Here is a 22224-nt window from a genome sequence, read left to right on the forward strand (position 1 = left end):
TTCCTTCTACAGCGTTCAAACGCAGGAGGAGGGAGTGAAGCATGGGGTGTAGTGACGTGCTATATATACACAACACCTGACGTCACTTCTGAAGCCAATGATCATGAGCCGGAAAAGACAGATCGACGGCCGAGTCGAGGTCCACTATGCCCCTGTCAAAAAGTTTACGAACAGCAGAGCTGGATGATGGATATCTAACAAGATGAGGAATGTGTGGGAGAAGAATCCATAGAAAGATCATTACGGTGAGTAATTTCTCCTTTTGATGGAGGTCCACAGAGGGTGAGCCTCCAACCCCTCAAACTGGCAGTTGAGGCCCTAACCCTCGAGTTGCTGCCGAAGCCGGTCTCTGTGACTAGTATGGACTGGGATTTGACAATGAGAAATAGGGTGGCTCCATCGGTCCCATTTTTCCTGTATTCTTATGCTTACCCTGATAGCCAGGCATCCCAGGCACCACTACAAGCCTAAAGATGACATCTTTCCCTTCATTGAAGCCCTAGTCAGAGATAACATGGAAGTGTCTTGGCAAATGCTACAGTCAGGCCTGGATACAGTCGACTCAGTGGCTTCTGCGATAAACACAGAAACAGTGTTGAGAAGGTACTTGCGGTTGAGGACCTCTGGTTTTGTGCTGGATGCCCAGCTAAAACTCCTGGATATATTGTTTAATGGTAATAATTTGTTTGGGGCTAAAGCGGAAAAATTGCGTCAGAAATTCCAGTCCTCCAAAGTGATATCCCAATCCAAGTGAATAGCCCACACCCCCACAGATGTAGGATTAGGGGCTTTCACCCCTTCACCTCCTATGCCCACAGGGGCAGAGGACGAGCTCCCTTTGTCAAGTAAATGCAGCACCATCCGGCTAGTGGTCGAGGTAGAGGTGCTACAAGAGAAGGCTCTGCAGCTTCCACAGTGACCTCTTCAGCCCCCAGTGTTAAGCCCCTTCCCCACTCGTCCCCTGTGGGAGGCAGTATGTCCAAGTACATCGAGGAATGGAATCTTGCTATGTCTCATGCCTGAACCTTACGGGTTGTTCACCAGGGGTACTGACACCCTTTGGTCAACGACCTTCCAAACATTCCCTGACCAATCAGAACTTGCTTCAGTAACAACTCCTGTTGGGAGGAGGTTAGTCAGCTTCAAGTTTGTCATGGGTCCAGTGCCCCGCTCGGAACGAGGCAAGTGTTGGTACTCAACCTATTTTCTGGTGCGGAAGAAAGACTGGCTTACGTCCCATATTGGATCAACTGCTTCTAAACCTGTACCTTTGCAAGGCCTGTAAGCCCTCGATTTACAGGGTTGGCTTGTCTTGCTAGGTCTCCAGAATGCCTACTTCCATGTGCCAATTCACTGAAAGCACAGAAAGTACCTGAGATTAACAGTGGGGCATTGTCACTACCATTCCATGGTCCTGCCATTCGGTATATCTGTGGCACCCATTGTTTTCACCAAGCTGCTGGCGATGGTTGAAGTTCGCCTCCGAAGGGGAGGCATTGATGCCTTTGACTATCTGGAATACTGGCTCATCCAAGCTCGCTCCCTTGACCAGGCAGTGGCACATATTTGTATCAAACATGCAGCCTGTCGCACAGCTTGGGCTTCTCCCTGAACTTAAAAAAAAATCTCAAGTTTCAATGTCCCAGTCCCTCTGTTTCATTAGCGCAGTATTGGACACTCCCCTTTGTAGATTGCAAGATTGTCCATGTTCTCCAACCACAAGAGAAAGTTCCAGCCTCAGTTTTTCTGTGCTTGCTGGGTTTTACGACCTGCATTCTTGTAGTACCAGAGGCCCAGCTGTGCATAAAGTCACAACAGTGGCTTCTCAGTTGTCTCAGTTGCATGGTGTACCCGTCACCTTCTTCAGGTCTCAGCGAAAGTGTACAGACACCTGGAATGGTGGTCCCAGAGAGACAAACAACTGGGGCCTTGTTTTGACAGCCATGTCCCAGTCACGCTAGTCACGGACGGGTCCCTGAAAGATTGGGGTGCTCACCAATAAGACCTGATGGTGAGCAACCTGTGGTCTCCATCAGAATGCCAGGAACACATCAGTTTACTGGGGTTTAAAGCGATCAGGCTGGCCCTGTTTGCCTTCCTCCCTTTGCTACATGGCAAGACTATACTGGTCCTGACGGACAACTGTAAAGGCATTGTGAAGTAGACACAGACAATTCGATTTTGAGTACAAACTTTTATTAACTAAAAAAATGGAAGGTTGGAAAACATCCTAACTTGCCCTATACTAAGGTGAGAATTCAATACCGAAATGAAACTAATGATAGTGTGTGTCAGGAAGTCCAAAGGAAATGTCTGTCCGTGTCCAAAACTTATACTTGCCCTCACATCCAAGTCTATACGATATGTAGGGATATTGACATCATATATGAAGTGGTCAAATTAAAGTTCAGAGCTTCTTCCAGCTCTTGGATGGAAAAGGTTTTTCCCTTCCCCAATATTCAAACAGTTCACATTACAGAAGAGGGGTTCTTTTCCCCAAGCTTTCAAGTCTATCACAGTTCCAAAATAACACAATTCCTCAGGATATTCAATGTTAAAAAATAACACAATTCCTTGGGACACTTCCCAGCTCTTCAGTTTGGTTACCTTTCACCAGTTCATTTCCTCAGTTTCAACTCGCACAGGCTTTTTCCTTTATTCAATCACAAAGTGGCTTTTCCTTAGGCAGGTGTATTCGCTCTAGGTACAGTTGTCGGACCACACGGCCCACCCATTACAGGTCACACAACCGACACACCTTTCCTACGTCTGCTTTATAGATATTTTGCCACAGTCTCAGCTTCACTGTAAGGCTTGACTTATTCCTTTCACTTGCCCTTGAAGCTTTATTGTTCCTTCTTTGATCACCATTCACTGGTTTAGTAGCTTTCGCTTGCAATGACCAACATAAGCTTCCCAGTCCACTCTCCTGGTAGGAAACGTATACACTGTTTCAGGTCTTCTTATCAAAACCTCTGACGCTTTTTGCCAGGTTTCTTTTGCATAAAGGTTTACTTTTCAGACTGCCATGTATATTGTAATATAACGCAAATGTAATATAACTATATTGTAACCTGTATATATACTGCTAATGACTAACTATATTGCAACTTGTGTATATATATATATTTCTGAGGCTTGTGGAATCTGCTTAGATCACATGCTGTGCATAGGCCGACATCTAGTGGAAGCTGCGGAGTATTACAGTTTGTTTTTCGAAACTCGAAAATGGGCGTCGACACAGGCGTGCCAGTAATACTATCCCTAGTGTGACGTCCACTGTACCCAAGATCCCTCACGCGTCTAGGATCCTCAGATTGTTTTTTTCCGCCATACTGGTCGGAAGCATCTTGCGGAGTCTCCTGGCCTTAGCCTGCACGACGGATCTGGGCCTCGGAAGGCCGCTGGCCTCGGCCCGGGCCTAGTAGGCCGCTGGCCTCGGCCCTGCAAGTAGGGAGAGTGGGGGGTGGTACATACTCTTCACTCTTGGTATATAGGTACACCTTATATATTTCCAACACTTACCAGCCCGCTGCCTCAAGGTGCGTATGGAGGGTACCCCTTTCCAATTCTGCCCCAAGTGCAACCGCAAATACCCTTGGGTCGACAGGCACGCCACGTGCAGTCTCTGCTTGCCGAGGGACCACCCCGAAGCGAACTGCAGAGCGTGTAGTAGGTTTAAGCCTAAGACACTTAAGGACCGTTCGACAAAGCGTTGGGCCCACCACGCCAGGCAGGCGGCCATGGCAGCGGAGGGCGCCTTCAGCGATGGCAGCGACGCCGTACTTTCGGACGGCGAGGGCATTACGGCGTTGAAAGACTGCCGAGCGCAGGTCCCCGACCTCGGAAGGTTGTCCGGCAGGGCGGCTATGGGGAAGACCCCCGGCGACGCAAGCGCTACACACCCTACACACACTAAGCACACTAAGTCCAACCGAACCTCGACGACGTCGACTTCTCGGAAAGAGGCACAGATAGAACGGTCCAACTCGGTGTCCTCTGGGCGCTCTCGATGGAGATCGCCTCATGACGCAATGCAATCATCCACTCTTGCCAAGAGTGCCTCGCTCCCTAGATTAACGGAAGTTCGATCGTCGGAAGACGAAGACGACTTCCACCCCCAGGCCGCGCTCCAGGAGACCGAGGCCGCAGTTAACACCAGCGAGGCCCCACGCTCGAAACACACAGATACCTCTCCCGACCCTCGACGCCAGCCGTCGAAAGTCTCTGGGGCCTCCAAGGGGCAGGGAAAACATTTTTCCACGCACGGGGAGGGGGGGAAACAGCGGAAAGCACAGCCTTCCACTCCTGTAAGACCATCCTTCCACCCTAAGCAGACAGACAAACACAAATCTACTGGGACATCAACATCCAGCAAGGGTACCCTTGATAAGTCCTCTAAGTTGCCTACTAAAGTCATACCCTGTTCCAAAGAATGGTCCAGTGAAGACATAGACAGGGTCATGTCAAGGATGTCTTCCTTAGCTGATTTTTATGACAAAAACCCAGAACATTTCCTTTCGTATGACCCTCAAGGGGCCACACCCTCAGGCTCCTCTGATCCTATCCCCCTAAGTAAAAAGGCCCGGTTCGAAAGACCTGAACCCTTCGAGGTACAGCCTTACTCTACTCCATACTCTACTCCACACCCCAGATACCAAGGACAGCCTTTCCCTGAAGGGGACCAGGAGTTTAACATTATGGAGGAACAAACCGGGACTGAATACTATGCGGATGATGAGGACCTGGAGGAGGTAGAAGATGAGCAGGAAATTTACAGAGTAGATTCCCCGGTAGAGAGCGAAGCCCCAGTTACCGACTCGCCAGTTGATAACCAGCCCCTCCTTAATGAAGTTCTCGCTCGCGCAGCAGAACATTTTCACATCGACACCCACGGTGTACAGGAGGAAAGGGACTTCGCAGAAGAGTTGGTGGGAGAGAGGAGGCCGGTCGCTCAGACCATCCCTATCCTTAAATCCATCCAACGTAGAATAGATCCATCCCTGGTGAATCCTAACCTCACCAGAGCCGTCAACCCCAGAGTCGAAAAACTTTTTCGGGCAGCCCAGTCTGACCCTCTTTATATAAGAGGACATCTGAAACCAGACTCCCTAGTGGTTACCAACACTCGGAAGAGGGCTGGGACACCCTAATCGTCGTCAGAAGCTCCTCCCGACAAGGAGAGCAAAAAACTGTATGGGTTTGGCAGGAAGGTAGCCTCAACGTCCGCCTACCAAGCAAGGATTGCAAACTCCACCACCCTGTTGGCAAGTTACAACTGCCATCAATGGGAAGAGGTCGCGGCGCTCATAGCCTCTGCTCCTGAACTGTTAAAGGGCCAGTTGGCTCGGATCTCGGCAGAAGGGAGAGCCGTGTCTGGTTGCATATTAAAAGCAACTTTCGACGCCGCGGACAACGCAGGAAGATTGATAGCGGAAGGTACTGTTATCAAGAGACATGCGTGGTTACGGCAGTCGGGGTTCAAAACAGAAACCCAGGCTTCATTAATAGACAAGCCGGTGGAACCCAATCTATTGTTTGGGAAAGCGGTCGAAGACGCACTTAAGAATGCCAAGGACGAATACGAGACTCTCAAATCCCTTGGCCAGCTTACCAACAAACCCCCTAACCAGAGGGGGAACAGTAATTTTCGTCGCCCACGCGGCCAAAATTCACAAAGAGGCAACTATGCCCAAGGACACGGTACACAATGGAACAACAACCAGCAGTCTACCCAAAGTTACGGCAGGGGTAACAAGAGAGGTCGTGGAAGAGGCAGAGGCAGCCCCAACAAGGGAGGTGGCACGCCTCCACCAAAGCAGTGACGCTCAGTTCAGGGTCCCTTCTCACGCAACCCCAGTAGGGGGACGCATTTCGAACTTCACCCAGGCTTGGGAAGGGATCACCTCAGACAGATGGGTGCTGTCAACAGTGTCCACAGGATATTGTATAGAATTACTGCAGCGTCCCCAGAACCACCCTCCACGACAAAGAATACACTCCTTAGAACATCAGAAGATCCTTCTCGAGGAGATCGCCATTCTGCTAGAAAAGGACGCGATAGAACTCGTCCCAGGACACCAGGTAAACAAGGGTATCTATTCAACTTAGTTCCTTGTGCCAAAGAAAGATTTGACAATGCGCCCAGTATTGGACTTACGGCCTGCCAACAAGTATGTCAAGCCCCAAAAATTCCGTATGACCACGCTACAAGAGGTAATCCCCCTCCTAAAAAAGGGGGATTACATGGCAACCTTGGATATGAAAGATGCTTATTTTCATATTTCCATGCTCCCAGCGCACAGAAAATACTTGCGCTTCAAGGTAGACAGTCGCCACTACCAATTCAAGGTACTGCCCTTCGGAATAGCTTCAGCACCAAGGGTATTCACCAAGGTACTGGCGGTGGCAGCTGCACACCTACGCAGGGAGGCAATCCCAGTGTACCCTTATCTGGACGACTGGCTCATAACGGGGGAAACCCCAGGAATTTGCAGGTCAAACATTCAGAGGACTATCGACCTCCTCCACGAATTAGGCTTCTCTATCAACGAGAAGAAGTCAAGTCTGGTGCCAAGCACCTCAAAACAGTTCCTAGGAGCAGTCCTAGATACTCAGAAAGGATTTACCTTCCCTTCGGAAGAGAGAATTCGAAATATACTACTGCAAATTCCACATTATCAGTCAGGTCAACAAATAACGGTACGCAAAGCAATGCGGTTACTGGGCATGATGGCGTCATGCATTTACCTGGTCCCCCACGCGCGTCTGCGCATGCGTCCCATGCAGGAATGGTTGGCGAAACAGTGGTCTCAGGTAAGTGGTCAGTGGGACGATCTAGTGGTCGTTTCGCCAACACTCGTACAGAGCTTACACTGGTGGACAAGAGAGAATCTCGCAAGGGGAAAACCCTTTTACGATCCCGAAGTACAGGCAGTGGTGACTACAGATGCATGCCTGACTGGGTGGGGAGCTCACCATCTCCACCACACAGCTCAGGGTCTCTGGTCTCACTCAGTAGCCAAGAACCACATCAACCTGCTAGAGCTTCTGGCAGTATTCCGAGCGCTTCGGGCGTTCGAGCCCCATCTGCTAAACTTGTCGGTGCAAATCCGGACGGACAGCACGACAGCCATGTTCTATCTGAACAAACAAGGAGGGACTCGTTCGCCAAATCTGTCCAAGCTTGCCCAGAAAATCTGGATATGGGCACTCAGACGGAACATCTTCCTGTCATCACAACATGTTCCAGGGGAGCTCAATTCCCTAGCGGATGCCCTAAGCAGAGACTCCCTCCCAGAAGAACACGAATGGGTCCTTCACAGAGATATCGTAGAAGATCTCTTCTCTCAGTGGGGTTTCCCCACTATAGACCTATTCGCCACAAGCGAAAACAAACAATGCCCAGGATTTGCATCCAGGTTCCCCCAGCCAGACTCCCAAGGGAACGCCCTGTGGATGAACTGGTCAGGGATGTTTGCGTACGCTTTTCCACCAACTCCTCATCAGGAAGGTGGTGTACAAGATGAACAAGGAATCGATGACGCTCATCCTAGTTGCTCCCATGTGGGCGAGACAACCATGGTTTCCACACCTACGCAGGATGGCGGTGTGCGAGCCCATCAAACTCCCAGCCTGGTACAACCTACTGTCCCAGCAACAAGGTCAAACAGTGCACCAGAAACCCAACTCAATGAACCTGGCAGCATGGCTCCTGAGGTCATAGAGTTTGGGCATCTCAATTTACCACAGAGGTGTATGGACATCCTAAAAGAATCCAGGAAACCAAACACAAGGCACTGTTACTTTGACAAGTGGAAGAGATTCGTTATTTGGTGCCAGAATAAACAAATCAACCCAGTTGATTGCACTCCTTCCAACGTTGTAACATACATGCTCCACCTGCTGGACGCAGGGTTGGTTTTTAACTCTCTGAAGGTACACCTGGCAGCCCTCTCGGCTTACACCACATCCCATAACAAAGTATCGTGGTGGAAAGTACCAGTAGTTAAAGCCTTCATGGAAGGAGTAAAGAGACTTCACCCTCCTATTTCGAACCCACCGCCAGGATGGGACCTCAATGTGGTGCTAGCTAAGCTCATTGGCCCCCCTTTCGAACCCATGCATAAAAGTAGTCTCAAACACCTGACTTATAAAACGGCCTTCTTAGTAGCCATTACCTCTATAAGAAGGGTCAGTGAAATTCAGGCTCTGTCAGTGCAGGATCCTTTCTTTACTATCCACAAAGACAAACTGGTTTTACGCACACACCCTAGGTTCTCACCTAAATTTATATCTAAGTTCCACGTAAACCAGTCCATTGAGCTTCCGGCTTTCTTCCAGAACCCGCAAAGCTCAGCTGAGGTGAAACTACACACCCTTGATGTGCGTAGGGCGGTCCTCTACTATGTAAATAAAACCAGACCGCTAAGGAAAACAGATCAACTGTTTGTCTCCGTAGCTACAGGCAGAGAGGGGGATCGCGTCTCTAAAGGCGCGATCTCGAAGTGGATTATCAACTGTATACAGCTGTGTTACTCTCTTTCGGAAAAAACTCTGCCTTTTACGCCAAGGGCCCATTCTACTAGAGGCATTGGGGCCACTCTGGCTTTCATTGCAAATGTTCCCCTCGACACCATTTGCAAAGCAGCTACTTGGAGCTCTATTCACACTTTTACTCAGCATTACTGCATTGACACTCATTCCAAGGCAGATACACAAGTGGGACAAGCGGTTCTAAGACACCTGTTTGCTCATGACCCTTCTCACATCCCACCTCCTTCTTCTGGTACTGCTCGCTAATCTATGCACAGCATGTGATCTAAGCAGATTCCACAAGCCTCAGAAGGGATACATTACTCACCGTAATCGTATTTCTGATGCTTGTATCTGCTTAGATTCACATGCGACCCACCCTTCCTCCCCTCCGAGAGAAGGCGCATGATTGCTTGTAGTCTTACCTTTCTGTCTATCTGCTTGGATTATCTGTACTCCCGCTACTCCTCATGCTTCCTCATGTCAGAAAAAATACAATCTGAGGATCCTAGACGCGTGAGGGATCTTGGGTACAGTGGACGTCACACTAGGGATAGTATTACTGGCACGCCTGTGTCGACGCCCATTTTCGAGTTTCGAAAAACAAACTGTAATACTCCGCAGCTTCCACTAGATGTCGGCCTATGCACAGCATGTGAATCTAAGCAGATACAAGCATCAGAAATACGATTACGGTGAGTAATGTATCCCATATTGCTAATGACCATGTAACTAAGTAACAGCTTTGTACTGTAACAAGTGCCACGATGTCCTTGGGCTGTTGTGCGCTATATAAATACGAATAAAACAAACTTTTCTTAGCCATTCCTTTCTTTCAGTAATGTGAAATATCTGCTCGACTCTTGGTAATGCTAGTTTGACTCTTAGCAATGTTCATCCCAATCATTCACTTATGCTTGCTTACTTGCTTTTGCTCATTAGCATTGTTTTCATGTCAGTGTTTAGCCAATTCATTCCAATGGTATCCGTTTTTTCTGTGGCTTCATCACAGTTCATTACTTCATTGTTATACTTATTCTGTATTTTTCCTAAATTGACTTAAATGAGGGATTTCACATAATTACAGTCTTGTTCCTTTACCCGGTTATCATATATAGCAAATATCCCCCTCAAACCTGTGTCGGTACTCCATGGGGCTCGCAGCAATCCAGGCAGACTCACTGGTGTTACTTGGCATGTCCAACGAGAGGTTTGGGGCTGCAGCACTTGCCATGTTTCTGGGAAGCGTTCTCTGTCCTGTCAGTCCTCCCGCGACTTCATGGACAGTTTCTCTCTCGCCCCCCGGTATAGCCGATGCACCTTACTGCCTGTGTGACACCGTCGGCCCCTTCTCTGCTGCGTTTCGTTCGTCGGTGCTCCTCTGGCTCTCACCCAGCCTCTCCAGCTGCTTCTCTGCTTCAGAGTTTTCTCGCGCCGGCCTGCTTTCCACCTGGCTTCTTGCTGTGCTTTCTCTGCATCCCTCTCCGGCTTCTGTGTACTTCTCAATGCTCTTTCACACGACTGCTCTCTCCTTCACGTACCTCTCATGCTTCCAGCACTGCCCTTTAAATATCCTGCCAGCTGGATTAGGTCCTTGACAACTACACTGTGCAGAGTTAATTCTGCAGTCTGACAGTCTTTGTTGCATCTTCCTTGTCCCACTACCAAAGTGTGTTTTCTGTGTGTGTGGTATGACTATGGTTTGTCTTCCTCGTACCAGTACCAAAGTGGTGTTTATTGGGAGATAAGTCATGTAAAAGAAAGGGAAGGGACTCGTTATAACCTACGAAGGCCTGGGGGACACTAGACTGATCAGAAAAGGGAAATGGGGCCTACCTTGTATCATCTAAGGGTGCCTCATCCCCATCTCGCATATCTACCCCCAGCATCAGATTTCGATAGTGACAGCCTTTCATTGGCCACCTGGGAGGTGGCTATGTTGGGGAAAGAAGTGAGGGCACCCTCAGATCCCTCACACAACAGAGTGGCCATGCACTAACTCCATAAATACGGTTGGGCTCTTTGCCTCTGTGCAGAGAACCAATGCAAGTGTGGTTCTTGGCTCTGTTGGGAACATGTCCCTCTTGACAGCTCATCTAGCCGGCAGGTAGAACGTCATGTTGGATACCTTGAGCAGACAGACTTCAGCCTCCCACAAGTGGGCAATCTGTTTGGAAGATCTGGAGAAGGTGTTCTCCGCTTGGAGGGGACTCCTCAGGTGGACCTTTTCACGTCCAGTGTGAATGAGAAGTGTTGTGGTTCTGCTCCAAGGAACTTCTGCAACAGGTAGCCCTGGGCGACGCACTCACTGGCAGTCAAGTGGGATTTTGACCTGCTGTGTGCATTCCTGCCGATCCTGTCATACTGCTTGTCTCAGAAGACTATTCTTTTTTGGGTCCACAGTGATTTAAATCGCTCTGGACTAGGCCTAGAGATCTTGGGACCTGGCGTTGCTGGACATGTCCGTCTGACCTCCCCGGCGTCTTTTATGGAGAGCGGATCTTCTCTCCTAAACAGCAATGAACCTTCATGCCTGGCTGCTGAAATGTTGAAGTATAACGAGTGGGATTTGTCAGAGGACATCTTTGAAGCTTTCGACTTGGTGTGAAAGGGATCTGGACCTTTCTGCCTGTTCCATATCCTCAGTTGTAGATGTTTAGCTTTCTTTGGCTCAGACGGGCCTGCGGATTGGTACCGTTAAGGGCATCTTGCTGGCATTTCTGTTTTCACGATAACCCCAGAGCAGCTCTTGTTTTTGCAATCCCCACAATTCTGCACATTTTACAAGTATTGAGTAATCTGTTTCCTACACACCAGTTTGTTGTTCTGACTTGGGACTTGAATTTAGTGTTCACATTTCTTGTGGGTGCTCCAGTTCAGCCCCTCCAGTCTTGATCTTAAGATTACTTACCATGCGGGTGAATTTCCTGGTCGCCATACAGAACAGGATGCTCGTTTTGGTAGAGTTTTCTGGTTCAGGTGTTTTCCTTACTCTCCTCCTGATCAACATCCTGCTATGGGAATCTATGAAATATGAGGAATCCATGGGAGGAAGCAATCCATTAGAAGAATTACTTACCTCTCGATAATAATCTTTCTTATGGTTGTTCCTCCCATGGACTCCTATTCGCCCTCCAAAATGCCACACTTGGCAGATAGCTCGTACACCTTTGTTTTGCAGTCCCTCTCTGTCAATGCTGGGGGAAAAAGGTGGAACCAAGGTCATGGTGCGCGGCACCTTGGTATGTACTGTCCTTGATGTCCTGTCTGGCGCAGGGTGTGTAGAGGTGTTGTGTGGAGCTGCCTTGTGCCTCCTGGCAGCTTAAAGGTTTCCAATGAGAGCTGCTATGCTGAGAGATGGATCTAAAAATTAGGAATCTGTGAGAGGTGCATCCATCAGAAAGAACATTACTGAGAGTTAAGTAATTTGCTCTTCTTGAAGGTCCAAAATGAATCCCAGAAGGGGTGGGCGACCTACTTTTTTAGATGCAAAAGACCCCATGGGATCGGAGGAAAGCAAGCCTGCTTTAAGGGGCCCAATCCCTATCCTTGTGACAAGTGGTCTTTGCCTGGTTACATCTTACCCAAAGTACCTTGTGCTACAGGATGTGCAGGAGACCAGAAGGAGGCACAGAGAAAAGCAAGATGATTGGAATCCTTCCCCCGCTGTGCTGGGTTTCCTCTGGCTACACTAACCCCGTCTCCTTCTCAAACACACAGCATCAAAGGCCCTTTGGTATGCAGCACCTTGGTGTTAGACTTCTGTTTAGGTTGACCCTTTCACTCCAGTTTAAGAGGACCGCTCCTGCTGTCTCCTGCTGGAGAGATGTGGTACCCAACTTAACAAAGGGTCAAAATAGTGGCAATTCCAACATGTAATTGTCCTTCTGGTTGCTTCATAGACACAGTCTAGTGAGAATACACATAGCCAAGTTTGACATGAGCTCACAGTGTTTACACATGTATGATACAGATCATATGTGGCTTTAATAATTGTGAATTGCCAGCCACCACACCTCAACACGGGTATCGCTTATGTTTAAAGATTAAACCGCCACCATGATGGTAGTTCATCATAATCATGTAGTTTTGGACCAGAGGTGCATATTTAAATACAACCACTGTGCTATAGTGACTTGGCTTTAACATCAGCTGTCAAGAGGGCACCTGTGACCTTTGAACCTGCTCTGTGCGGTATCCAGTGAAAAAGTAACTGCAAAAAAGTTGCAGCCGAACAAGCTGTTTTTAAAAATGCATTTTTTGTTGCATTTATATATGGTGGGTGGGTAAAGGTGATAAGTTACAGTAAGGGGAGTATGGGGGGACTGCAATGGTCTCCCCCGCATATCAATGCATTAAAAAATGCACACAAAAAGACCGATTTCGGCTGGCAACGTTTTCTGTGCCACTGGAGAGCAGGGGCTGCAGACCTGGAGACTCATGCAGCAGGGTATATGTGTCACTAGGCTTTTGGGATAGCGCTCAATAAAAAGGAGGTCCGGTTAAGGAGGCCACCCTTCCAGAGGTGGATTTGCCCACATCATTTTTTATTAATTAATACAAGTTTATAATACCAGGGCTTGTACACCCTCGCCAGATATCATTTCCTCACATGTACTCCTCCAGTTCTACTTTATCAGCATGGCACGTGTTTTCCAGTGCTGGAAAAACTGGATGCTATGTAATGCATCACAAAAGTGGGAAAAAGTAATGAAACGGACCAACTAGAAGCGTTAAAAAACGTGCCTTTTCAGTTTGTTTCCTAAAGCGCTCCCATGCTTAACCAGCTCCTCTGGTTACTTAAAATGGCCCTGTTGAAGCTGAGCCTTCAGTACCATACACACTTTTGACCGAGCTTCTGATATCCCTCTAAATATGTACCTGCATTGGGCTGCAGAGAGAGCATGCTCTCTCCAGACATAAAAAGGGGCGAAAGAAGGAGTGGAAATAGCTGTAAGGAAAGACGGTAAGGCAAAATGGATTCAGTGCTAGAAAATAGAATGCAATAAAGTAGAGTGACCTAATAAAAGGACAAAGAAATCCACAGAAAACATACCTGGGGAAATGAACATGACATATTTGGGAGTGGGAATGACGTGGCGCCAATGTGTTATAATGAATATAATCCAACCTACTATAAAGAGCATTTATCACAAGTCACCTCAGAGTTTTGTGTCATTATAAAAACTCTGTCAGCAGCCATGTTGCTACCATATTGTCATAAAACCTTTTCTGTGACCCACAGTTGGGAGTACTTCATCCCATATATAACAAGCAAACAAAGATTATATTTTCTGATTGAGAGGGATACCACTTGGCCACTTCTTTGTAATAAAGCTAGTCGCAGGCGTTTTGTTGGGGTATATTATCCCCATATTTGCTATAGTTTCTTATTATATTTTCTTGATGGTTTGTTTAGTTTTAGAACTTCTGTAAGTAACATGAGTGCTTGAAAATGTATCCCAACTAGGTGAAACTTTCTCCTACAGAATGAATGCGACAGCATGCTAATGGCCTGTTATCGTTCCTTGTCTTTCAGAAGTCTTCCGGAGCCCCTCATGACGCACAGCCTACATGACGAATTCATCATTCCTGCCAGTAAATATGAAGATGCTCTTGATCTAACAATAATGGGATTCTACTGTATCACTGTACAGGGCAATGCAAATGGAATTTTGAGTAAATCAAGCCATGCGCCAAAGCAACCACGAAAGTCCATGTTGCCTTAAACATAAGAATGATGAAAGATTTGCAAGAATAACACACTCAGTGTATACCCAAGAAAACATGTTTAGTCATAGTTGTAGGGTTAGTTTGCAACTGGAAGTATATGAAATGGTGTCCTCCCAGTAAAGGGAAATTTGGGTCGGGTGTGAGCAGGAGGGGAGAAGTCAAGGGAGAGTCCGAGTACCATCATGCGCTCCTTTATTTCCATGTTATAGTTACACCTTGTGTTCAACAAGAGTGGCTGATGGGTCGACCCTTTGGGCCTACTGCATTTTGTTTAGAAGCTAACTTGTGAAGATTGTTTCTTTTGCTTATGTGCTTATGCGCATAATCTTAATGTTTATGTTAATAGTGTTTTCTAGTGCAATCCTTGATGCTTCATAGTGCTTTAAACCTCTGTTAAGGTGCCCAGTTAATCAAATTTGAAGGGCTCAGTTGAACCTTCTGTATTTTAAACCTGTGAAAATTAAGTAGAGCATAGATTACAACAGTGAGCGCTAAACTCGCTGACCCATCACTCATTCTTTACTATTGGATGTGTCTATCTATTCGTTACTGTAGATTTATTTGAATACCATTTCCCCGAAAATGGTAGAGGAAATGGTATATGTGTAAGGCATATTAGGTGGGGTGTGGGTTAAGGGTAGAAGTTAGGGTGGGCAGCGGGGGTCTCCCCCCGCATTAGACTTTTTTTAAAGTGTTTTTTCGGGGAAATAGATTCAGTAAAATCTCCAGTAGGAGAAATAGATTTGAAAAAATCACATATATTCATCCGTGTGTTTTGGTGGGCATGTCTAAGAAATAGCTCTTAGAATGAGGAAGATCCCCCAGAAAAAGGCATCTTGACTAATGCACACCATATACTTCTAAAATGTATAAGACCACCCTGAATGTGTCTGTATATGTTTAGAAGATTCTTTGTAGTTGTAAAGAGGGATCCCAAAGCTCCCTTTCCTGAGACTCGATTGCTGTATGCTGCATTTAATAGCGGCTCGAACCCACACGAAAGCTGTCTTTTAACAGATGGATTAAACAAGCAAGTCATGAGTTCAGTATAAATGTTTGCATCATTAGTGGTGTGTGGCACAAAACCCAATAACATAACATTACATTATTTTATGATAACGTTTTTAAAACCTGAGCAATAGACTTGGTACACTCATATACTTGGCAGGCATGTCCTCTGTCCAGGTTCTATGTCCGGCAACCTTAACTTTATATCCAGAATTTCCAGTTTACAAAATGGGCAATACACATTTTAGACCTAGATTAGTTTAACATTTACAATTGTCACTTCCTTGGGGGGAATACAAAGACTCCTCCATTGGTTTGCCAAATGATCTATCATGCCATAACATATAGTTTTACATTTAAAAGGCGGCACATGGATTAAACGAATACTCTTAACCTCATACTTATGTGATCAGAAGTGTAAAACTGCAGATGAAGTGCTGAAACGCACATCACGCGTTTTCCAGTTTTGCCTCTTGTTTTCACAATGTATGTCTGTGGCTGCTGATTTATCTCCCTCGTCTTTTCATGCACTCTTCAAAACACTCACTTATTTTATTGGACCGTTTCTTAGTCTTCAAAATATCTTACTGGCATATGCGGAACTCCTCACAGTTATTCTTTTATGTTTTTAACTTGGTGGGGCATTATATTCTATATCCTTTAAAGTGGACCTTGAAAATGTAGGGCAATGTCACATTTTGCTAAATGTATCCCTGTGGCAATTGTATTTGACGGAATTTTGACACCACACATCAGTGACATCTGGACTTTTCTGTTAGGGAGTGATTTAAAGTGATCCACCTGTGAGCTTGTCATTGCACTATAATGTTCAGAAATCTGCATCTTGAATTTACTAATACTATTTCTGTAGACCCTGCAGTGTTTATGCTAGGACATAGTCAACAAAAATTAAATTGGCACCTTTTGCCATTATCTTAATATTCTAATATTGCTGTTTTTCTTTGTTATGAATATATATTTTATCACTAAATGTTCAGTGTCCATTGACTTGTTGTTCCTGACACTTATATGCTTAGCATATGGCCTTTTGGGGTACACACTGTATAATAAATCGTCAAAAAATCCTTCCATCTACTTCATGCGAATATAAACTTTAATGTAGTTAAGCATGAACATATTCTCCTGAATGGATATTCCCCTTCCGACTTAACTTTTTTGCTATTGATTTTAAATTACAGAAATCATTTGGTGTTGACTTGATCGCCACAGGACCTGTAAATAAAGTTGATTGTCATTGAAAAATAATTCGATGATAAGGGGTGGCAGGTCATCGATAGCCGTTGCCCATACCCTCACATTTGTGGGTTTTTTTTCTATTCTTTATAAACTACTCCACCATAACACACATACAGGTTGGCATAAATAACAGTGAATGTGGTCCGCACTGCGGTAGCTATTATCTGGGTATATTTGTCAGGCAGTCATTATTTTCTAGACACCTGATGGCTATTTATATAATCATTTTTGTGTGGGCTAGGTAACTTAGCGATTTTGCATAGAGATGATTCTGGACGGGAGAGGAAGGGTTTTAAGAAATCCTTCTGTTGAATTCAGTTGTATGCTGATATCACATTGAAAACTGATAAATCTTCCCCTAGGCATTTGCAAATATTCTTGGGTATGAGGACAGATTCGTTTCTAGTTCTTTTACCAATCAATCAGTAAATATGAACATTTGTCCCAAACAACTGCAATTCTCCAGCATGGGGTCTGGCATGGATTCACATGCTCATGAATATTCCCCGTCGTCAGGCTGGGAATCCTCGGTAAAGAAAAAATCAATTTCAGTTTCGTTTCTGAACTGTCTTTCTACTAATAACCAATCACTGGTCTCTGGGTCATACTGCCCCCAGCCAATGACTTCCCTCTACCTAAGCCCCTCCTCTGGCAGCCATCTTCAGATTTTTACCGCACGTTCAAGTGTTGGGAGTCCTCGTGCTATAGCTCTCGAGCTTTTGCTGCGCTGTCACGCTTTTTCAAGGAGATTTTTTCATTTTTCGGTTAAATCGAGCCTCAAGCTCCACCGTTTCTTCTTCCGATCAACGGGGACCCATTTTGGAATTTCCAACGCCCCTCAAGGGTGAAGTTTTCATTGAGTGACGCTTCTTGGAGGATTCCAGAAGATCTGAGGCATACCATGGACGCGGCCCAGGAAAAGGGTAGCTCGACGCCCGGATTCTAGCTGTTCAGGAACTGCCCTGGATGCGGTTTACAGAATGTTTTCAAGGAGGACGATAATTCTAGATGTCTCTACTGCCTTCATGAGGACAAGACGCACGTGGAGAAGGACTGTGCATTCTACAAGAACCTATCGGAACGGACCATGAGGGATCATCGTTTCCGCCTCGCCAGCTGCCTGGAGAAGGGCCCAACAGGTGAGTAGAAGAAAAGGTCTGAGCGGTCTTCTAAGTCCTGTGAGGGTGCCCCAGCGACGGGGGCCCAACAGAAGGCTAAGCACCGCAAGTCTGCGGGCACGGGGAGCGCCGAACGGTCGGGCTCTTCGGCTGCCAGGCAGGGCGCACCTTCCCAGGCACCATCAACCACGAGCCAACGCTCTGGTTCGGGGAAGAGGAAATCGGAGGACCCGGGTAAGCTTCTGAAGAGGCCCCGGTCGATCTCGAAGGATTCAGCCGAGGCGGTGACCCTCCCCCCAAGGTGAAGGTTTCAAGCGTGCCCAAGATGGTGAAGGCCTTGATTCACCCGGCTAAGGCCTCTATCGAGGGAGTCGTGGCGACCCTGGTGAAGCCTGTGGAGGCTACACCAGTGGAGGCGACCTCGGGGCCCAGAGTTTCCCTGCCACCGCGGAGGGAATCCTCTTTCCGGCCCATCGACAAGACCCCCGTGAAGACCCCGGTGGAAAAAGAGGGGGGGCGGTGGCCATTACAGACACGGATTCAGCCTCTGAGGAGCTGGTGGAGGCCGTGAAGAGCCTCAACGAGAGGTTCGAGAAGGTACGATCCCACGGGAGAGATCCCGAAGAGGTGGTCAAAGATAGCGACGGTGGTGCCGACGAGGCCCCTGTGGAGGAGCGGCCAGCCCTCCTCTCGCAGCCTTTGCCCGAGCCTCAGAACAACTCGGCGGCCATTTTGATGGCGATCCAAACCTTATGCGCGGAGATAAGGATGAGATTACCACGAACCCCGGTGGACGAGCCAGAACCGGGCCCGTCGGGAAGCCCTCCGAACAAGCGGAGGAGAGTTCATCCCCCCGCCCTTCATGCCCTCATGGCCCTTGGAGGCTTCATCCCCCTCTCCGAATCCCAGGGATGACACGGCGACGGACACGGGGACGGATGACGACGGTGGTGACGCGGGATGGACCTTCCATCACCACCCCCTCGGTCTTCCCCGCCCGATGAAATTGGCTCCTTTCACGCCATGATCGCCAGGGCGTCCGAGCTCTTCCAGCTCTGCCCCGAGGAATAGAAGAAGGAAGGTTTCCTCTATCAACGGCGAGAGGCCAAGAGAAAGACGGTCCTTGCTGTACCGTTACTCGACTATATCTGGGACGAGCGACTTGCGGTCCTGAAGAACCCGTCCACGACGCCTGCCAAGAGGGACCGGTACGAGAAGAAGTACCGGCACCCCAACGCCGCCCCCTTGTGCCTCAGGGCTCAGCCGACGCCAGATTTGGTCGTCTCGGCGGCAGCCAAGAAGAAGGCAGCGGAGACGACAGCTTCGACCTCCGCTTCCCCACCTGACGGTGAGGGAAAGAAATTGGACGCCATGGGGCGACGGGTCATGTCATCGGCAGCCATGACAATTAAAGCGGCCAACGCCTTAGCGATTGTGGCCCGCTATGACAGGGAGCTATAGTAAAAGATAGCTCCCCTACTGGACTTCCTGCCAGACGACAAGAGGGCGGAGGCCCTAGAGATTCTGCATGAAGGTGAGGTGGCGTCGGACCATGCCATAACGGTGGCAACGGACATTGTCGACACCGGGTTTCGCCAGTTAGGCAACGGTGTTTGCCTTTGACGACGAGGCTGGCTCAAGGCGACAGACTTCTGTCAGGACGTGCAGACCAGGGTGTTGGACATGCCGTTCGACAGCAACAACATGTTTGGTAAAACGGTGGATGAGTCGCTGCAGGCCATCAAGGCCGACACAGAGACGGCACGAACCCTGGGAGTCCTCCAGCAACGATGGCCCTTTCGGAGCACCGGAGGCAGACAGGGGGCCTCCAAGGGATCAGGCGGTGGTTCCTCTACGTACCGCCATGCGGCCTGCTCCTTGTCCCAGGAGGCCTACAGTGGTCGGGGCAAACGAGGATCTCGTTGTCGTCGCCAAGGAGGCCAAGGCCGCCTCCAAGCAAGATTGAAACGGCCGTAGCGTCGGGCCCCCACCGAAGCACCCCGTGGGAGGCCGGCTGGCGAAGTTCGTCAGCGTGTGGGAGTCCATCTCCACTGACCATTGGGTGCTGGATGCCCTGGTTCACGAGCACACTCTCGAATTCCAAAAGAAGTGTCCCTGCATTCCTCCCGTTGCCAGGAAGGAAAATCACGTCCCTCAACTGCTGTTGGAGGTAAAGGCGATGCTCAAGAAAGGTGCCATCGAGCTCGTCCCCAAGAGGCTCCGGAGTATGCTCAAGATACTTCCTCGTCGGAAAGAAGACAGGCGGTTGGCGCCCCATCCTGGACCTACGTCGGTTGAAAAAATACATCAAGGCACAGAAATTCAGGATGGTCACTCTCCAGCACATGCTGCGACAGCTGGAGGAGGGTGACTTCCTATCGTCGTTGGACTTGGAGGATGCTTACTTCCATATCCCCCATCCTAAAAGGGCAGCGAAAGTTCCTCAGATTCGTAGTTCAAGGACGCCACTACCAATTCAGAGCTCTGCCATTTGGATTGAAGTCGGCACCCAGGGTGTTCACCAAGTGCCTAGCACCAGTAGCGGCGCGGCTGCGCCTGCAGAGGATCCACGTCTACCCCTACCTGGATGACTGGCTCATCCGTGCAAGGACAAGAGAACTCGCCATCGAGCACACGGCGAAGACCGTCCGCTTACTCACGGAGATGGGTTTCCATAGAACCATAGATTTTAAGGATTGCAGCTTTAGGTCTTGCCTAATTGCGCATTTGGAAGTCTCAATAGAATTCGCCAAAACTGACTCCCATGTTTTTCAGGGCAGATGTAATATAGCTTTGGATCTGTACGTTAATATTTTTACAATTCTTTGCTTATAGAAAGACAAGATGGGAATCATTGTGAATCTCCCAAACTTTCTATGAAAGATTCTTCCTTGATTTATTAGGGTGATTAATTTGGATTTCAAATGAGTTAAGTGTCCCTGATCGCTAATGCTCCTATATCACTATTTTGGGCTCAGAACATTTAGTTTCTCACCCTAATTTCGTTGAGTGAAATTCACCTCAAGCATGGCTCAACTTCAAACTGTCAAGAAGACTTCCCTAATCAGGGACTGCACAAGGTGCATGAAGAAACTTGTCTACATGAAGGATCCACATGAACAATGCATTTACTGCCTTTATCCTCATGATATCAATAAATGTGACATTTGCAGGACTTTCTCAAACAAAATCCTGCAAGACAGACACAGAAGACTTCTTTTGCATTTAGAAGCCAAAGGTCTGTCTTCTGACGAGGAATCTGCCAAAACAGCTCCTTTACATTCCAGCAAACCATATGAGAGGCAAACTTCTAAGAGAAGGGCCTCTTCAGTGGAAAGGAGCACCTCTCCCTCTCATAAAAGTAAGAGAAAGCTGTATTTAACTTCTTCCACATCTCCCTTGGACGCTGGAGACCACAAGATACGGCATCCTGAGGAAAAAACCACCTCCAAAGGTAAGGAGGCATTTTTAAAAAACCAGGGGGGTGGGGGGAGTCGCCCACGGAGAAGCAATCTACGAGCGGCAATAAGGATAGAGGCCCATCGAGACCAAGCCGTCGACGAAACCCTTATCGTCCACGATGACGACACTTCAAACCTTGTCATCGACTATCAAATCCTCGTCAAAATCAGCATCCACAAAACAATCGTCTACAAAGGAATCCCATTACTCGTCAACGAAGCCCTCGTCCACCAAGCTCCCGTCGACGGATAAAGACCATCAACCATCTTCAAAGTCATCGTCCACGAAGCTGCTGTCGACGAAGACACCGTCGACGACACCACACACTTCTTCGTCTACGGAAAAAACAAAGTCCAAAACACCCCTCGCGGAAGCCATTGTTATGCCATCCAATGAAAGTAGTCTTCCCAAACCAATGGGAACAGTGCCTCCTATTTCAGAAACTCCTGAACCAATAGGAGCACAATTATCTCCTTTAAGAGAGATGACAGAATTCCTGATGTTTTCGGACACAGAAGTTGTTGGTGAGCAACCTTTTCTCACCCCCAAAGAATACAGTCCTCCCTGACATCTGACTACAGAGGAACCTGCCGATCCTTACGATCCATCGCTCATGGAGTCGATGCAAAGGATCATTGGAGAATTTAACAGACGTCAAAAGGAAAAGAATAGGTCATCTATATCAAAGGAATTAAGATCCCCTCAGAGGGACATCTCACCTCAGCAAAGCACACCAAGACATTCTCCTACCAGGAGCAGACCACATAAAAGAACACACTCAGCCAAGCCTCCTTGCAGATCCAGGAGCAGGACGCTCAGTGCTCCACCAACAAGGGTCCCGTCTCTGACATCATCGGATAGACCAAGATCACTGTTTCGAGATCCAACAATGGTGCCATCGACTGCATCAGTCTCAGATTGGCAGGACGACCCTTTCAGGGATTTCTCGGACACCGAGGAAGGTGAGATCACGCATGAGCCTGACACTCATAGTGAATGGGACGATTACATTGTTGAGAAACCTAGAAAGAAAGACTCTCTAGATGACTCTTCACCACCGGACGATTTAGTTTTCATTTCATACCATTATCGGCAAAGCCGCAGACCTATT

At 47.9% G+C, this 22224-nt stretch overlaps 1 protein-coding gene across 2 annotated transcripts in view; it reads left to right on the top strand.

The window, feature by feature from the left end:
- The window catches only part of ARHGAP10 (Rho GTPase activating protein 10), a 2208119-nt gene that overhangs the window by 1469389 nt on the left and 716506 nt on the right, over nucleotides 1–22224 (top strand). For both annotated transcript variants that reach the window (XM_069631250.1, XM_069631251.1), the window contains one exon: nucleotides 14075–14133. In XM_069631250.1, coding sequence (XP_069487351.1) covers nucleotides 14075–14133 — 59 coding nt within the window. The remainder of the gene's footprint in view (nucleotides 1–14074; nucleotides 14134–22224) is intronic.

This window comes from Ambystoma mexicanum, chromosome 6q (genome assembly GCF_040938575.1).
Source record: "Ambystoma mexicanum isolate Mex_15411 chromosome 6q, UKY_AmexF1_1, whole genome shotgun sequence".
In the NCBI taxonomy this organism is placed as follows: domain Eukaryota; kingdom Metazoa; phylum Chordata; class Amphibia; order Caudata; family Ambystomatidae; genus Ambystoma; species Ambystoma mexicanum.